This window comes from Brassica napus, chromosome A7 (assembly GCF_020379485.1).
Source record: "Brassica napus cultivar Da-Ae chromosome A7, Da-Ae, whole genome shotgun sequence".
Taxonomy (NCBI): Eukaryota; Viridiplantae; Streptophyta; class Magnoliopsida; order Brassicales; family Brassicaceae; genus Brassica; species Brassica napus.
In genome coordinates this window covers 2,303,981-2,317,138 of record NC_063440.1, presented here as the reverse complement: position 1 = coordinate 2,317,138, position 13,158 = coordinate 2,303,981, and the positions used below count along the sequence as shown (strand labels likewise).

The 13,158-nt window shown below is 30.9% G+C and overlaps 1 protein-coding gene and 1 pseudogene across 1 annotated transcript; both read left to right on the top strand.

Annotated features, from left to right (window-relative positions):
- The first annotated feature begins 4,732 nt into the window (after positions 1-4,732).
- On the top strand, positions 4,733-6,248 carry LOC106451677 (NEP1-interacting protein 2). The gene is made up of 5 exons (XM_013893635.3): positions 4,733-5,030; positions 5,210-5,388; positions 5,479-5,562; positions 5,643-5,810; positions 5,907-6,248. Exons 1-5 carry the CDS (start codon positions 4,865-4,867, stop codon positions 6,027-6,029), a joined length of 720 nt encoding a protein of 239 aa, XP_013749089.1. The 5' UTR covers positions 4,733-4,864; the 3' UTR covers positions 6,030-6,248.
- A 243-nt stretch (positions 6,249-6,491) lies between these two features.
- On the top strand, positions 6,492-11,757 carry LOC106453784 (annotated as a pseudogene).
- The last annotated feature ends 1,401 nt before the right edge of the window (positions 11,758-13,158 follow it).

Sequence of the window (13,158 nt, the reverse complement as noted above, 5' to 3'; positions counted from 1 at the left end):
AATACGTAAAAATTTAAACATCTATCTTAAAATATAAAATATAGACATTAACTAAATATAAAGTATAAAAAAGAGAAATACTAAATATATAAAAAAATAATAAGTAAATATTATAAATATATAAATATACGAATTATATATACAATAATAAGTAAATGCACAATTTTTTAAAAATGAAAAGAGTATATTAAATATTAAACATCTATCTTAAAATGTAAAATATAGATATTAAGTAAATAGAAAATATAAGAAAAAGAAATAAACAACTTAAAAACAATGAAAAAAGTATATTAAGATTTAAACATCTATCTTAAAATGTAAAATATAGATATTACGCAAATAGAAAGTATAAGAAAAGGAAATACACAATTTAAAAAAATGGAAAAAGTACATTAGTATTTAAACATCTATCTTAAAATGCAAATCAATCTTAAAATATAAAATTATTAGTAAATAGAAAGTATAAGAAATAAAAACACACAATATAAAGAAAAATAAATAATAAGTAAATATATAATATAATCTCGAAAGATGACACGTGACATTAAACATATGTAAGATTACTATTTTTCACTTAAAAAAAAGACGGCTTATCTCCATAATGTAACATTACCGTTTTATAAAAAAAACAAAAAACATTATATATAATTTCGAAAATAATAAATATATGTAAAACATACAACATAAAAATGGAAATACTACAATAAACATAAATATGTTTGACTATTTGTCCAAGTTCTTCTATTAAACATTGTCGTTTTACATTAAAAATAGAAAAATACGTAAAGATTTAAACATCTATCTTAAAATATAAAATATAGACATTAACTAAATATAAAGTATAAAAAAGAGAAATACTCAATATATAAAAAAAAAATAATAAGTAAATATTATAAATATACGAATTATATATACAATAATAAGTAAATGCACAATTTTTTAAAAATGGAAATAGTATATTAAATATTAAACATCTATCTTAAAATGTAAAATATAGATATTAAGTAAATAGAAAATATAAGAAAAAAAAATACACAACTTAAAAACAATGAAAAAAATATATTAAGATTTAAACATCTATCTTAAAATGTAAAATATAGATATTACGCAAATAGAAAGTATAAGAAAAGGAAATACACAATTTAAAAAATGGAAAAAGTACATTAGTATTTAAACATCTATCTTAAAATGTAAATCAATCTTAAAATATAAAATTATTAGTAAATAGAAAGTATAAGAAATAAAAATACACAATATAAAGAAAAATAAATAATAAGTAAATATATAATATAATCTCGAAAGATGACATGTGGCATAAAATATAGTTTTACATTTTAATATTACTTATTTTTGAAAATTATAAAAAATATGTAAACATACAGCATAAAAAAATAGAAAAACTATATTAAACATATGTAAGATTACTATTTTTCACTTAAAAAAAGACGGCTTATCTCCATCATGTAACATTACCGTTTTATAAAAACAACAAAAAACATTATATATAATTTTAAAAATAATAAATATATGTAAAACATACAACATAAAAATGGAAATACTACATTAAACATATGTAAGATTACATTTTACATTTTTATTTTAAGAAAATAATATGTAAACATACAACATAAAAATGAAAAAACTACATTAAACATATGTAAGATTACCATTTTTCACTAAAACAAAAAAAAGACGGCTTATCTCCATAATGTAACATTACTATTTTGTAAAAAAGAAAATTATATATAATTTCGAAAATAATAAATAATATGTAAACATACACCATAAAAAATGGAAATACTACATTAAACATATGTAAAATTACCATTTTACATTTAAAAATAAAAATAATATGTAAACATACAACATAAAAAAATGGAAAAACTACATTAAACATATGTAAGATTACCATTGTTCACTAAAAAAACGGGTTATCTCCATAATGTAATATTACCATTTTATTAAAAAAAGAAAAAAAAACATAAATATAACTATTTGACTATTTATCCAAGTTCTTCTATTAAACATTGCCGTTTTACATTAAAAATGGAAAAATACGTAAAGATTTAAACATCTATCTTAAAATATAAAATATAGACATTAACTAAATATAAAGTATAAGAAAGAGAAATACTCAATATATAGAAAAATAAATAATAAGTAAATGTTATAAATATATAAATATACGAATTATATATACAATAATAAGTAAATGCACAATTTTAAAAAATGGAAAGAGTACATTAAATATTAAACATCTATCTTAAAATGTAAAATATAGATATTAAGTAAATAGAAAATATAAGAAAAGGAAATACACAATTTAAAAAAATGGAAAAATACATTAGTATTTAAACATCTATCTTAAAATGTAAATCAATCTTAAAATATAAAATTATTAGTAAATAGAAATTATAGGAAATAGAAATACACAATATAAAGAAAAATAAATAATAAGTAAATATATAATATAAGTGAATACCAAATTTAAAAAATGGGAAATTACATTAAGATTTAAAAATATATATTAAAATTTAAATATAGATATTACGTAAAATGAAAGTATAACAAATGGAAATATACAATTTAAAAAATGGAAAACGTACATTAAGATTTAAACATCTATCTTAAAATGTAAAATAGAGATATTAAGTAAATTAAAAGTACAAGAAATGGAAATACATATACAGGAAAATAAATAATAAGTAAATAATGTAAATATATAATATATGAATTATATATGTAATAATAAGTAAATACACAATTTTTTTAAAATTGAAAAAGTTCATCAAGCATTAAACATCTATCTTAAAATGTAAAATATATAATATAAGTAAATACACAATTTAAAAATGGAAAAAGTACATTAATATTTAAATATCTATTTAAAAATATAAAATATAGATATTACGTAAATAAAAATGTAAGAAATGGAAATAAACATTTTAAAAAATGGAAAAAGTACATTAAGATTTAAGCATCTATCTTAAAATGTACTTCTATCTTAAAGTGGTAGTAAATTATATAAAAATGGAAATACCACATTAAACAAAAAAAAATGTATAGTTTTACATCAAAAAAGTCCCTATAAAACTCATTATTCCATCCACATCAATCTCACACTATTAAGGAAAATTTCAAAGCACTCGAGCAAAAAAATGGTTTCACTATCAACTCTTGCCGTACCAAAAACCTTTAATGACCTTGAATGAGATTTTTTTATAACAACAAACTTTTTGTTATGTGGATTCATTGTTGGGAAACCCACAACTTCCAAAAGCCAAACTTATTCATGGGAATTGAATTGTTTTTCATAGACTCAAAGGTATTCTTACAAATTTAAATTAATCTAATCCATAATTTTATTGTTAATATTCATACTAACTCTTTCATGATCAAACCATTTCAGTTAATAACCATTCAAGCGTTTATCCCGAAACACTTCCTTCCTCGCCGAATCAAGTATTGGTTCATATTGGTTTAGTATTGTTTTTGGTTTACTAACCGGTTTAGGATGGTCCTATTGTAAATATAATTTAAGTTGGTTTAGCATATATTATGTTTAAAATAACTTAAATTAAATAATAATAATATTATGCTTAAAATATAATTTTAGAGACTTTTCAAATATAGTTTACAGAACATTATAGGTGATGAATTTAATTTATTAAATTCGTTTATTACTTAAAACTAAGTTTTAAAAAAAACGTACTGAGTTATAAATATCAATGATGGATTGGTGAGTATAACATGAAGACAAAAATATAAATATCTGATTTTCAAGATAAGAAATTCAGCTTTTATTCAAATACTCAATATATAATATCTTAAATTATTTTTAAAAAATATACATAATTTATATATTTAGATTAATCTTCCAAACTTAAACTATTATATTATATATGAATAATGTTTTTAAATAAAAATAATTTCTGATTTAAAATAAAAATAAAAACAACAAATGTTTATTTTCAAATAATGGATGTAATTTACATTATAATATCATTTAACAAGTATTAGATACGTTTTGATATATCATTATTTTCTATTTCCAGAAAACAATAAATTGTTAAACATCAATATCATCTAGGTTAAGTATACGAACAACAAAAATCCAAACATCACAAAAAATATTTATATAACCATTATAATACAATAATTTAATCAAAAATATAATTAAAAAAATATTAAAAATAATAGTTATATACTTAATATTTGAAAATAAAAGATATTTTTGCTAAAATTGTACCTACCTGGCCAAGGAGATCGACCATCATTTTACGGATCGATCGAATGTTGAGCATGTGGTCGATCCAAAAATACTCTGTAGTTTAATAAAATCTCTAAAACATTTATTCCAACACTCAAAAGATAGTTTTGTTAAATATGATAACTAGATAGCCAATAAAATTACAAAAAAATATTTAAATAGTAAAAAATATGTTAATTTAACGTGTTAAAATTTAAAAATAAATTTTAATTATGACATGCATTTTAACATTTATATAAATATAAATCATAGCCTAAATATAAATAATTTAACAACTTCAATTAGAAAAAAATAAAAATCCCGGGCGTAGCCCGGGTTAATCCCTAGTGGATAGTTTAGAACTAACGTTATAAAAAGTTGCCCCTTAACAATTCAGTTTTGCAAAATTTTAGTTAATTTAAATATTTCAAAAATAAATAAAAATGGAGTAAAAAAAGAAGAAAGTTCTTGTCCCGTAGAACTCATCTCTCTCACTCGTGCTTTAAATGCAAAGTAGCGCGACGTCGCATCTTCTCTCTCTTAAGAACTAAGCAAAGATCCCCCATCTTTCTCCTATTTAAGCTTCTCTCCGAGCTCTGCTTTCTACCAGAAAACATGGCATCTTATTACAGATTCCAATCTGGGTTTTGTCCTCTCTCGCCTTGTCCCTCTCTTCTTCTTGGAAACTTCGTCGAACGGATCAAAGACGCTTGTCATTTCCTCGTCTCCGCTGTTCTTGGCACCATCATCTCCGCCGTCTTGACCTTCTTCTTCTCCCTAGGTTCGCCTCTCGTTCTTAGTCTCTGTTCTTGAGATTTAGTCAATAGTTCTTGATCGCTCTGTTCTTGTTTGCTTGTCTCTATGTAATAGACTTTTCTTATTTGGAATTTAATATTATTTAATTATTCAAAATCTGGGCCTTGGAGCTAAAAAAAAGTTGTTTCCTTTTTTGATGTTCAGTGGGCACATTGTTAGGGGCACTTACAGGAGCTTTGATAGGCCAAGAAACAGAGAGCGGGTTCATCAGAGGAGCAGCCATTGGAGCCATCACAGGAGCTGTGTTCTCCATAGAGGTCTTTGAATCGTCCCTCGATCTTTGGAAATCTGATGAGTCTTGTTTCGGATGCCTTCTCTACTTGGTGAGCAGAGCAACACTTGAACTCTGTTTCGAAATAAGAATTTGAATGAAACTTGAAGTGATTTAGTGTTTCTCTTTTTTTTTTTTGTAGATTGATGTTATTGTTAGTCTTCTAAGCGGGAGACTCGTAAGGGAGCGAATAGGTCCTGCAATGCTAAGTGCAGTGCAAAGTCAAGTATGTTTTTTTTTTGCATACAAAACTTTCAGAATTGCTCTTCTTATGATCTCAAATTTTTATGTTTCTTTTGGTATTAGATGGGAGCTTTGGATGCACCCTATGACGATCTCTCGAGCCTATTTGAGACAGGAGGCGCAAAGGGTTTAACAGGAGACCTTGTTGAGAAGATCCCAAAGTTGACAATCACTGACAACAATAACACAGATGCCTCTGAGAACAGAGACTCCTGTTCTGTTTGTCTTCAGGTTCTGCTTAGTTTTATAGCTTAATAAATCCAATTACTGTTATAATTGATACCCTTTTTTTTGTGGTTTCTCAATTCTCCTTATTTGATGTTGCAGGATTTCCAGCTCGGTGAGACAGTAAGAAGCTTGCCTCATTGTCATCACATGTTCCACTTACCTTGCATAGACAAATGGCTCCTCAGGCACGGTTCTTGTCCTATGTGTAGACATGACCTTTAATGTAAACCGTGCAGCTCAGATACGTCTACACACAGCTCCTTACCTCTCAAGAATCTGGTCTTCCTTTCAACTTTCATGTAAATTACGCTTCTTTTTTTTGTTGCTTTGACAATTAGTTACCTTTTACACCCTATCTGAGTTTAGTATAGGTATCTTCTTAATGTTATGTTTAGTCAGCAGATGTATATAATAAACACACAAAAGAAAAAGAGTTTTCTAGTTTCTCTGTGTCAAGGCTTATGTTAGTGTTCCATTCAAGCTAGAAACTATATGGTTGGTAATATTTTTCTTATGAGGTTGTGAGACCATTATTGAAACAAGCCAGGGGACCGACCATATCCAGTGAAACAATGGTAATAGATTCTTGTCTATTGTACCCAAACTTAATACAGGTACTTCATATTTAAAGCACTCTTTAATGTGTTTTGATATTTACCTAATCATATTTAAGATCACTATTTTATGTGTGTGTGTGTGAAGTAACAAAAATACTATATAACGGTTTTGAGTCCTTATCAAGCACCAGATTGCAATACCAAATCGTAATTAATATGACATCTACTAACATTATGTCCTCTAATCCTTCTCTCTCACGGCTTCTCATTCAACAAATAGTAACTGATAAACACGGTTTGAGCGGTGACTACATTCTTTTAAATTTTTTATAATGTGAAGATTTAATACCATATGGTCGGAACACTAAATCACAAAAGTTGACAAGCCAGAAAAAAGTATTGTAGTCTCAGTCTCCGATAAACACGAGATTCATAACAGACAAAAGTTTACTCAATTTTTATTTTAAGTTCACCTAACATGTGGCTAGTAGTAGGTTACAGTAATGTTATAAAAACTAAAAAGAAGTGAGATCATAGAGACGTTCTTTTAACAAATAGCCAACGCCAGATATTTATCCGGAAGGTCCGTGATTAGTGCGGCAACTTATTTTAAAATTCCGGCGTTAAAAGAATCAAACGTGCTGAAAAAGTTAAATATATGATTACATCTGTTGAGATAAGAGAAAACATTCGTATAAACGAGACATTAACTAAGCTGTTGACCAAACATAAAAACAGAACAGGAGAAGAAAAGAGAGTATGCTGAGCTTCTTTCTTCGCACCATTGTTCTTCTTCTCTTCCTCTCTTTAAACTTGTTCGGCACTTTTGCTTCTCTTACACCTAACCTCTGTCCTCTGGATCAAAGAGATGCACTAATTGACCTCAAGACGGAGTTCAAGATCCGCAAGCCTGATGAGTTTCTTGATTATGATGGTAACTCCATGAACGTCACTTCTTACCCCAAGACAGAATCATGGGCAAACAGCATCAGTGACTGTTGTAACTGGGAAGGTGTCACGTGCGATACCAAGTCAGGCAAAGTGATCGGTCTAGACCTTAGTTGCAGCTGTCTTCACGGTCGGCTAGAACCCAACTCTAGTCTTTTCCAACTGCAACATCTGAAAAGTCTGAACCTTGCTTACAACAACTTCACTCTTTCACCAATCCCAGATAAGTTCAATAAACTCATTTGGTTAGAAACACTCAATCTCTCTGAGTCTTCACTCAAAGGTCATGTTCCTATAGAGCTTCTTCAACTAACCAACTTGGTGTCTCTTGATCTTTCTTCTTCTTCCTCTGCTTCTAATTCCTACTTCGCACCTCCTCCAGCTTTGCTCTTGTCCATTGAGAACCCACCATTGTTTCTCCCTCTACTTGCTAGAAACTTGAGAAACCTTAGAGCATTGGATATGAGCTCTGTAAACATTTCTTCAGAAATCCCCCAAGAGTTTTCATACATGTCGTCTCTAAGATCTCTACATCTTAAAAACTGTTACCTGATTGGAGAGTTTCCAAGCAGTGTTTTCATGATACCAAACTTACAGTCCATTAAACTAGACCACAATCCAGAACTGAGAGGGGAGCTTCCTGTGTTTTCAATAAACAACTCTATGCAAGTCTTGAGCCTTTTGGAAACATCCTTTTCAGGTACCATACCTGATTCCATTGGCAACCTCAAGATTTAGTTTCTTTGACACTTTCAGAATCCAGCTTCTCTGGGAGGATCCCATCTTCACTTGGAGAGCTTTCTAACCTCTCAAGTCTTGTTCTTTTTTCAAATGGTTTCATTGGTGAAGTACCATCTTCCATTGTTAATCTAAAACAGTTGACCATCTTCAGCGTTGGGTATAATAAGCTCAGGGGAAACTTTCCATCCGGACTTCTCAACTTGACCAAACTACGTGGTATCGATCTCGGTTCCAATGAGTTCACAGGTTTTTTCCCAACTAACATTGGCCAACTCTCCAAACTGGAAGCCATTTTCGCCGGTAGTAACTTCTTTACAGGATCAGTTCCTGCATCCCTTTTCCAAATCTCTTCACTGACCCACATCTATTTGGAGGATAACCAGTTCAGTGATATCCTTGGATTAGAGAATATATCCATGTTACCTAATTTACAGTATCTCTTCCTTCACTCGAAGAGTTTCAGAATCAGTAGTCCAGTTGACTTTAACGTCTTCTCTTCCCTCAAACAGCTAGTAGGACTAGCTCTCTCAGGCATCCCTCTTTCAACAGCAAACATCACCTCTGATTCGGACTTTTCATCGCAGTTTCGATATGTGTACTTGTCAGGCTGCAACATCACTGAGTTCCCTGAGTTCATAAGAGACCAAAGAAATCTGGATTCTCTAGACCTTTCCAACAACAATATCAAAGGTCAATTACCGGACTGGTTATGGAGACTAGAAGAGTTGCAAGTTGTGAAACTTTCTAACAACTCCTTAAGCGGTTTTGATGGATCTCTGAAAGCTGTAACTGGAAGTCAGATTAATGTGCTAGATCTAAGCTCAAACGCTTTCCAAGGACCACTCTTCATCCCATCCACGTCTATAACCTACTTGTTTGTCTCTAACAACAACTTGACTGGAGAGGTGCCTCAGTTGATTTGTGGACTGACTTCTCCTACCATCATAGATCTATCAAACAACAACTTCCACGGCTACATTCCTCGGTGTTTAGGGACGTACATGAGTTCTCTTACGGATCTAAATCTTCGTAACAATAGCTTCAGAGGAAGTCTTCCGGATATGTTTATGCACGCCAGCAACTTAAGGTCCATTGACGTCAGCCACAACAGATTGGAGGGAAAACTTCCTTCATCTCTTACCGGTTGTTCTGCTCTGGAAGTTCTAAACGTGGAGGGAAACAAAATCAGTGACACATTTCCATTCCAGTTGAATTCATTGCAGAAGCTACAAGTTCTTGTCCTTCGGTCAAACAAGTTTCACGGCAAGTTACATCAGTACAATGGGGCATGGTTCGGATTTCCTGAACTGAAAATCATTGATGCATCACATAACGACTTCCACGGCACGTTGCCATCTGATTACTTCCTCAACTGGACTGCAATATCTTCGAAGAAAGACAATACACAGCTGCACTACATTGGGGACTTTCATGACTACGGCTACTACACTTCGGTGGTGTTGATGAATAAAGGAGTATCAATGGCACTGGAGCGTATCCTCACAATCTACACAGCCATTGATTTCTCTGGAAACAGGATCCATGGAGAAGTACCTGAATCTATTGGTCTGTTGAAGGAGTTACATGTACTCAACTTGTCAAGAAATGCTTTCACGGGACACATCCCATAGTCTTTGGCAAACCTCACCGCGCTGGAATCACTGGATCTATCGCAAAACAAGCTTTCTGGTGAGATCCCTCCAAAGCTCGGGGACCTTTCTTCCCTAGGGTGGATAAACATTTCACATAATCAGCTTGTGGGTTCAATACCACAAGGTACACAGTTTCAACGACAAACTGCTCTGCCTACGAGGGAAACCCTGGACTTTATGGTCCTTCCCTTAAGGATATTTGTGGAGATATCCATGCGCCAACATCACTGCCGGTTTCAGAAGAAGAAGAGGAGGAGGAGGAAGAGGAAAGTTTGAGTTGGATAGCAGCAAGGATAGGCTTTGCACCTGGAATTGTATTCGGATTGACCATCGGATACATAGTGGCTTCATACAAGCATGAGTGGTTCATGAAGATTTTTGGCAGAAACAAGCACTCGTTTACTCATCGATCACACTCCCCTAAGCATTGATGTTCTGTTCCATAAAGTTATTGTATTCAGTATCATGCTATTTTTTTGTACTGCAAGAACAAAATATCAAGTTTTATATAAAACAGAATAAACAGTATACATCCAGATGAATTACCATAACAAGAACCTTATTAAGGCTTCTTGATCAGAGGACAAATGCGTGGCTCCACCACCATGTGAATGTGTTTCAGTGGAATAAGTAAAATTAGTGTTTGGAGCAAGACAAAAGTATCATAACTTGTGATTCCGCGTTTGATTATGTTTTGAATCACATCATCATGACACTGTCTCATGTTCTGAAGCATTATTACAACTATTCTTGTTAGTTTTTTGTTACCATCATGAAGGTGAATGAAACATACGAAGAGCGAAACATCTTAAAGAAACATACGAAGTTGGAGAGCAAGATCATATTGATTATGAAAACTATCAAGAGTTGCTCGTAACAACTAATATTCTAATGTTTTCTTGATTTTTGTATATTTTATTCAACTGCTTGATTAAATTGCATTCTATTATTTGTAAGCAGGCCGACGACCCGCAAAAACCCGAACGAAATGGAGCCGGCTGCGGGGCAGGACAAACGGGCGCGAGACAACTTGTTTGCCATCTCTTATGTGAGTGAGTTAGACCAGACACATTCTCATGTAGTTATTTTGTATGATTTTATATAATTGAGGGGTTGTATTTTTTTCATACAATTTTTTTTTTTGTCTTTCAAATTTCAATTCAATGTAGTAATGGTTTTAGTAAGATCCCATGCAGTTTTTTTATCGACAAGAAGAAGAAAGTAGTAGTGTGTTGTAATGTAAGTTATGTGTTGAGACTTGGATTCTCCATATGTGTTCATCCTGGAGAGCGGCTGACAAATCTGGTGACTAGCGGGAGAGCCATTAGAAATGCTAATACGATTAAACAGATTCAGTGTATTTGTATACAGAATTTCTGAAGTATTGGAATTGAGTTACTGTTGAAATCTATATACGATTATTCGTGTTTAACGTTTTTCATTTGGTATTAGAGCAGGAAGCATATCTAGATCAAGTGATCTATAACATGTTGAGATCATGAGGTGAGCATGGATTTTTCGAGTTACTAGCGATTCAGAGAACTCCCATGCTCGATGAAAATAACTTTGGACTTTGGAAAGTCTGTATGAAGTAAAGGTTAAGGGGATTGAAGAAGATGTATGAACTGCAGTCAAAACGGGTTGGACAGAGCCATTTGTCAAAAATGAGGAAGGTGAGCTTGTTGCAAAGCCAAAAGACAAATGAATAAAAAAGTGACAAGTTAGGCTCTATATTCAATTCTAAAGTCATTAATTTAAGCTTGTTCAAGGTTGTTCATCAACAAAAGATGTTTGAGATACACTTGTAAATTACTATAAAGGTATGTATACGTTCAAGTGAACGAGGCTTGACTATTTAGCATCTCAATTCGAGACTTTAATAATGTTTAAATATGAATCAGTTACAATCTTGATCTCAACACTGAATTCGATTGCTAATGAAGCGATAATGTTAGGTGAAAAGTAGAAAGATAAAAAGTTAGTCAAGAAACTGATCCGGTGTCTTCCAAAGAAACGTGCTTCCTACAAAGGACTGAGAGCACCTTCAACCCAGGATGGAGTTTTTTTTTGCTAAAAAGGATGGAGTTCTTAAAAAATGATTAGAGCATCTGCATTGAAGGTTCAATGCAGAAGTTAACACATTTCCCCAAAAAAAAAAAAATTAAAATATTCTATTTTTGGTGAACTCAGCTCTTGCAGGGTCACTGGGATGAACCTGGTTCATCACTGTATCGCGGGCCCCACGCCACATGGCGGCCCGTGATTGGTCCGCTTAAATTTTTTTTTTTTTTTTTTTAAATCAAACAGAAAAGTTAAACAAAAAATAATAAAAAATTAAAGTTATGAACCTCCCTTAAGGTTCATTGATGCTGATGCCCTTATATTCCCATCAAATAAGTTCTCAAAAGTTTTTATTTTAAAACTTATAGAATAATACATCTAAGATTTTCAGAACCTCTTCCAGCATTTTAATATTAATTAACATATAATTACTTTTTGAGAACTCCATTTTCATACCATGGATGGAGTTGTTCTGAAAGTGGGCATCAATACTGACAAGATGAAGTTCTCAATTTATGACTTGGTAGGTTTTTTGTTGTTTTGAATATGGTTTTCTTATTTTTTCCAATCTAAATACAGGTAAACCGTTTTACCAACTAAACAATTCGCCCACCTTTGTCTACCTATATAAATAACAAATTATGAAAGGCTTGGCTATAATAAAATAAAATACCTATCATTGGTGTATACTCATAAATCTAACTATGTTAACTAATTTTAACGACCAAATATCATATTGGTATGACATAACTATCAAAAATCACAGATAAAATATTTTAATGATCAAAATGGAAATCTAACAAATTAAAATGGCAATCAAGCAAATATAGAAGAATTTGAACATAAATGAGATATTTTTTTTTTACAACAAAAGGTTATGAAATGAAGAAGATTCCTGGTCCGACTCCGAGAGCCACCTCGGAAGAATTGAGTTAACATAAACCATAGTAGATGGCAAAGTCCTAGCACCTCGTGCCAACTTGTCCGTCAGAGTATTTTACGCCTTTGGTATAACATAAATGAGATATTAGTAGAGTAAAATAAGTGATTTTTAATATTGATGATTTTATAATCTAAATAAAATCTAATGAAAAATGTGTCTAATATGTGTATGTCTAGAATATTCAGTATATTTCATCTTATTTATGTAAGTTGAAATCATGTTTAACGTTTACGTTTATTTCAGTTGATTTGATATTTATTTAAACAGATTCGATTCTTATGAATAAAAATACTTTAATTATTGTATATTTTTAATAGGTCATTGCTCATTGGTTTGTTTTGTGAGTGAGATAACCGCGTCATTCATTCTATGTGAAATCTCTATGTGAATTCGAATTCACGAGTCAACTTCTTTTACAATGTCTTCAACATTTTTTCCATTCTTTGAAT

Coding starts and splice junctions, on each gene's coding strand:
- LOC106451677 (XM_013893635.3), top strand. CDS start 4,865: ATGGCATCTTATTACAGATTCCAATCTGGGTTTTGTCCTCTCTCGCCT. Junction 5,031..5,209: donor GACCTTCTTCTTCTCCCTAG/GTTCGCCTCTCG, acceptor TTTGATGTTCAG/TGGGCACATTGTTAGGGGCA. Junction 5,389..5,478: donor TCGGATGCCTTCTCTACTTG/GTGAGCAGAGCA, acceptor TTTTTTTTGTAG/ATTGATGTTATTGTTAGTCT.